Genomic DNA, 5,938 nt, shown 5'->3' with positions numbered 1-5,938 from the left:
GCCATGGCAGTGAGTATGAGGGGCTGAACTGTGGGGTCTGGACAGGCTTGAGTGGGTGCGCTGTGTAGAACAGGACTGGAATACAGAGCTGCTTTGGGAGGGATGCCTGCTTTACTTGATCCTGTTCAGGGGTCAAGGGGTGATCGACAGATCAGCCAATCTGGCTTGAAGAAGCGTGGAAGAGTAACATGTCTCTCTCTGTGTCTCAACTGTCCTCTCTCTCTCTGTCTCTCCTCCACTGTCCTCTCTCCCTCTGTTTCTCCTCCGCTGTCCTCTCTGTCTCCTCCACTGTCCTCTCTGTCTCTCTCTCTCCTCCACTGTCCTCTTTGTCTCCTCCACTCTCCTGTCTCTCTCTCCTCTACTGTCCTCTGTCTGTCTCTCTCTCTCCTCTCTGTCTCCTCCGCTCTCCTCTCTCTCTCCTCCACTCTTCTCTCTCTCTCCACTCTCCTCTCTCTGTCTCCTCCGCTCTCCTCTGTCTCTCCTCCGCTCTCCTCGCTCGCTCTCTCTCAGCTCACAGGAGGGATCGGATTTCTGCATCACAACTGCACCCCGGAGTTCCAGGCCAACGAAGTGCGCAAAGTCAAGGTAAACAAGATCACTGCCAAGGGGGTTCTAGCCTGAGCAAGAGAGGGTGCGTGCATGTGTGCGTATGTGTGTTTTGTCAGCTCAATGGTTTGTCACACTGCAAAATAAACATTACTGACCATCCTCTCTCATGCTCTGTAGTAGCGTATAAGCACCCCTCTGTAGGGTTTCATCACAGTCCTCTCCCCTCTCCTCCCCCCTCTCCTGTAGAAGCACGAGCAGGGTTTCATCACAGTCCTCTTCTCTCTCCTCTCCTCTCCCTGTAGAAGCACGAGCAGGGTTTTATCACAGTCCTCTCTCCTCTCCTCTCCCTGTAGAAGCAGGAGCAGGGTTTCATCACAGTCCTCTCCTCTCCTCTCTCCTCTCCTCTCCCTGTAGAAGCACGAGCAGGGTTTCATCACAGTCCTCTCCTCTCCTCTCTCTCCTCTTCTCTCCCTGTAGAAGTACGAGCAGGGTTTCATCACAGTCCTCTCCTCTCTCCTCTCCTCTCCTCTCCCTGTAGAAGTACGAGCAGGGTTTCATCACAGTCCTCTCCTCTCTCCTCTCCTCTCCCTGTAGAAGTATGAGCAGGGTTTCATCACAGTCCTCTCCTCTCTCCTCTCCTCTCCCTGTAGAAGCACGAGCAGGGTTTCATCACAGTCCTCTCCTCTCTCCTCTCCTCTCCCTGTAGAAGTACGAGCAGGGTTTCATCACAGTCCTCTCCTCTCCTCTCCCTGTAGAAGTATGAGCAGGGTTTCATCACAGTCCTCTCCTTTCCTCTCCTCTCCCTGTAGAAGTATGAGCAGGTTCATCACAGTCCTCTCCTCTCCTCTCCCTGTAGATCACAGTCCTCTCCTCTCTTCTCTCCTCTCCCTGTAGAAGTACAAGCAGGGTTTCATCACAGTCCTCTCCTCTCTCCTCTCCTCTCCCTGTAGAAGTATGAGCAGGGTTTCATCACAGTCCTCTCCTCTCCTCTCCCTCGTAGAAGCACAAGCAGGGTTTGCAATCACAGTTCGTCTTCGTCCCTTCTAGTGTCAGGAGGACTGTAGAAGCAGGAGAGCAGGGTTTTCATGCTCAGTCCAAAGTAGTGTCTCCTCTCCTTCTCTCAGCGACAGTCCGAGCAAGCGGTATCTTCATAGCTCGAACTCCCGTGGTCATTCACAGGAACCCGTGGTGATGAGTCCTCAGAAGCGTGTGCAGGACGTGTTCGAGGCGAAGGCACGGCACGGGTTCTGTGGTATTCCGATCACGGAGAGCGGGAAGATGGGTGGGAAGCTGGTGGGAATCATATCCTCCCGAGACATTGACTTCCTGAAGGAGGAGGAGCACAACCTGCCACTCAGTGAGGTGAGGAGGGGTTTAAACCAGGGGGAGGGGCTAGAACAGTGGATGGGAAGGGCAAACACAGAGATGAATTGAAACCAGGAGGGGGCGCTCAGACCACGGGAGTAAAACAAAGGAGCGGGGATTACTAGTGCTGTGCTGGTTTGTATTGATCCCTGTGTTTGTGCTGGTTTGTATTGATCCCTGTGTTTGTGCTGGTTTGTATTGATCTCTGTTGGTTTGTACTGATCCCTGTGTTTGTGCTGGTTTGTATTGATCCCTGTGTTTGTGCTGGTTTGTATTGATCTGTGCTGGTTTGTATTGATCCCTGTGTTTGTGCTGGTTTGTATTGATCTCTGTGTTTGTGCTGGTTTGTATTGATTTCTGTGTTTGTGCTGGTTTGTATTGATCCCTGTGTTTGTGCTGGTTTGTATTGATCCCTGTGTTTGTGCTGGTTTGTATTGATCTGTGCTGGTTTGTATTGATCCCTGTGTTTGTGCTGGTTTGTATTGATCTGTGCTGTGTTGTGTTGTATTTGTATTGATCCCTGTGTTTGTGTTGGTTTGTATTGATCCCTGTGTTTGTGCTGGTTTGTATTGATCTCTGTTGGTTTGTATTGATCCCTGTGTTTGTGCTGGTTTGTATTGATCCCTGTGTTTGTGCTGGTTTGTATTGATCTGTGTTTGTGTTGGTTTGTATTGATCCCTGTGTTTGTGCTGGTTTGTATTGATCCCTGTGTTTGTGCTGGTTTGTATTGATCTGTGCTGGTTTGTATTGATCCCTGTGTTTGTGCTGGTTTGTATTGATCCCTGTGTTTGTGCTGGTTTGTATTGATCTGTGCTGGTTTGTATTGATCCCTGTGTTTGTGCTGGTTTGTATTGATCCCTGTGCTGGTTTGTATTGATCCCTGTGTTTGTGCTGGTTTGTATTGATCTGTGCTGGTTTGTATTGATCCCTGTGTTTGTGCTGGTTTGTATTGATCTGTGCTGGTTTGTATTGATCCCTGTTGGTTTGTACTGATCCCTGTGTTTGTGCTGGTTTGTATTGATCCCTGTGTTTGTGCTGGTTTGTATTGATCTGTGCTGGTTTGTATTGATCCCTGTGTTTGTGCTGGTTTGTATTGATCTGTGCTGGTTTGTATTGATCCCTGTGTTTGTGCTGATCCCTGTGTTTGTGCTGGTTTGTATTGATCCCTGTGTTTGTGCTGGTTTGTATTGATCTGTGCTGGTTTGTATTGATCCCTATGTTTAGTGCTGGTTTGTATTGATCTGTGCTGGTTTGTATTGATCCCTATGTTTATGCTGGTTTGTATTGATCTGTGCTGGTTTGTATTGATCCCTGTGTTTGTGCTGGTTTGTATTGATCTGTGCTGGTTTGTATTGATCCCTGTGTTCGTGCTGGTTTGTATTGATCTGTGCTGGTTTGTATTGATCCCTGTGTTTGTGCTGGTTTGTATTGATCCCTGTTGGTTTGTATTGATCCCTGTGTTTGTGCTGGTTTGTATTGATCTGTGCTGGTTTGTATTGATCCCTGTGTTTGTGCTGGTTTGTATTGATCTGTGCTGGTTTGTATTGATCCCTGTGTTTGTGCTGGTTTGTATTGATTCCTGTGTTTGTGCTGGTTTGTATTGATCCCTGTGTTTGTGTTGGTTTGTATTGATCCCTGTGTTTGTGCTGGTTTGTATTGATCTGTGCTGGTTTGTATTGATCCCTGTGTTTGTGCTGGTTTGTATTGATCTGTGTTGGTTTGTATTGCTCCCTGTGTTTGTGCTGGTTTGTATTGATCTGTGCTGGTTTGTATTGATCCCTGTGTTTGTGCTGGTTTGTATTGATTCCTGTGTTTGTGCTGGTTTGTATTGATCTGTGCTGGTTTGTATTGCTCCCTGTGTTTGTGCTGGTTTGTATTGATCTGTGCTGGTTTGTATTGATCCCTGTGTTTGTGCTGGTTTGTATTGATCTCTGTTGGTTTGTATTGATCCCTGTGTTTGTGCTGGTTTGTATTGATCTCTGTTGGTTTGTATTGATCCCTGTGTTTGTGCTGGTTTGTATTGATCTGTGCTGGTTTGTATTGATCCCTGTGTTTGTGCTGGTTTGTATTGATCTGTGCTGGTTTGTATTGATCCCTGTGTTTGTGCTGGTTTGTATTGATCCCTGTGTTTGTGCTGGTTTGTATTGATCCCTGTGTTTGTGCTGGTTTGTATTGATCTCTGTTGGTTTGTATTGATCCCTATGTTTGTGCTGGTTTGTATTGATCCCTGTGTTTTTGCTGGTTTGTATTGATCTGTGCTGGTTTGTATTGATCCCTATGTTTGTGCTGGTTTGTATTGATTCCTGTGTTTGTGCTGGTTTGTATTGATCCCTGTGTTTGTGCTGGTTTGTATTGATTCCTGTGTTTGTGCTGGTTTGTATTGATCTGTGTTTGGTTTGTATTGATCTGTGCTGTGTTTTGTGCTGGTTTGTATTGATCTCTGTTGGTTTGTATTGATCCCTGTGTTTGTGCTGGTTTGTATTGATCTCTGTTGGTTTGTATTGATCCCTGTGTTTGTGCTGGTTTGTATTGATCCCTGTGTGGTTTGTATTGATCCCTGTGTTTGTGCTGGTTTGTATTGATCTGTGCTGGTTTGTATTGATCCCTGTGTTTGTGCTGGTTTGTATTGATCTGTGCTGGTTTGTATTGATCCCTGTGTTTGTGCTGGTTTGTATTGATCCCTGTGTTTGTGCTGGTTTGTATTGATCCCTGTGTTTGTGCTGGTTTGTATTGATCTCTGTTGGTTTGTATTGATCCCTATGTTTGTGCTGGTTTGTATTGATCCCTGTGTTTATGCTGGTTTGTATTGATCTGTGCTGGTTTGTATTGATCCCTATGTTTGTGCTGGTTTGTATTGATTCCTATGTTTGTGCTGGTTTGTATTGATCCCTGTGTTTGTGCTGGTTTGTATTGATTCCTGTGTTTGTGCTGGTTTGTATTGATCTGTGCTGGTTTGTATTGATCCCTATGTTTATGCTGGTTTGTATTGATCTGTGCTGGTTTGTATTGATCCCTATGTTTGTGCTTGTATTGATTGTATTGGTCTGTGTTGGTTTGTGTTTGATTTGTATTGATCTGTGCTGGTTTGTGTTGATCCCTGTGTTTGGTTTGTATTGATCTGTGCTGGTTTGTGTCGATTCTTTTCAGGTGATGACGAAGCGTGAGGACCTGGTTGTGGCCCCAGCGGGAGTCACTCTGAAAGAGGCCAATGAGATCCTGCAGCGCAGCAAGAAGGGTGAGGAGAAGAGAGGGGAGGGGGACATGAGAAAATAGGAAACGGGAGGGTTGGGGGAGAGATTGATTCGACCTCCGTTAAAATGCTGACGTGTCCCTCCAGGGAAGCTGCCCATCGTGAACGAGCAGGGGGAGCTGGTCGCCATCATCGCGCGCACCGACCTCAAGAAGAACCGCGATTTCCCGCTCGCCTCGAAGGACGCCAAGAAGCAGCTGCTGTGCGGAGCCGCCATCGGCACTCACGAGGACGACAAGTACCGGCTGGAACTGCTGGCAAAGGCCGGCGTGGACGTGGTGGTGCTGGTGAGTCCAACTGGGAGCACTGGGAAGGGACTGCACTGGGGGAGCTGCCAGCATTCTACTGGGAGTGTGCCGTGCTGTACTGGTTGTCTGATTTCAACCCCTTCTCTCTCAGGACTCCTCTCAAGGGAACTCAATCTACCAGATCAACATGATCCGATACATCAAGGAGAAGTACCCAGAACTGCAGGTCATCGGGCTGCACGGCCACGGTTGCCCAGGTGAGGGGTGGGGGCGGGGGTTAACCCCTTGTTTTCTTCCCTCGTTGGTGACACGAGTGCGTTAGGGCTTGGGGCTGGGTTGGGGTGGGAGGGTAGGGTTCAGGGGCGAGTGGGGGTTGGGAGAGGGCAGCAGGGGCCAGTATTAACCCCTTGTGCTCTGCTTGTTTACTTCCCTCAGTGGTGACAGAGTGCGTTAGGGCTTGGGTTGGGGGTAGGGTCAGGGGCGGTGTTGGGGTTTGGGGAGGGGCAGGGGCAGTATTAACCCCTCG

The 5,938-nt window shown here is 48.1% G+C and overlaps 1 protein-coding gene across 1 annotated transcript; it reads left to right on the top strand.

Annotated features, from left to right (window-relative positions):
* Positions 1 to 467: 467 nt before the first annotated feature.
* LOC121309281 (inosine-5'-monophosphate dehydrogenase 2-like) lies at positions 468 to 5,669 on the top strand (the record flags this gene model as incomplete). The annotated part of the gene is made up of 6 exons (XM_041242157.1): positions 468 to 585; positions 1,027 to 1,050; positions 1,729 to 1,911; positions 5,062 to 5,149; positions 5,252 to 5,451; positions 5,564 to 5,669. Coding segments are annotated over 6 exons (719 nt in total), but the record flags the coding sequence as incomplete, so codon positions are not given.
* Between the last annotated feature and the right edge of the window lie 269 nt (positions 5,670 to 5,938).

Source organism: Polyodon spathula, unplaced genomic scaffold (genome assembly GCF_017654505.1).
Source record: "Polyodon spathula isolate WHYD16114869_AA unplaced genomic scaffold, ASM1765450v1 scaffolds_1111, whole genome shotgun sequence".
Taxonomy (NCBI): Eukaryota; Metazoa; Chordata; class Actinopteri; order Acipenseriformes; family Polyodontidae; genus Polyodon; species Polyodon spathula.
This window is presented reverse-complemented; position numbering and strand designations above follow the sequence as displayed.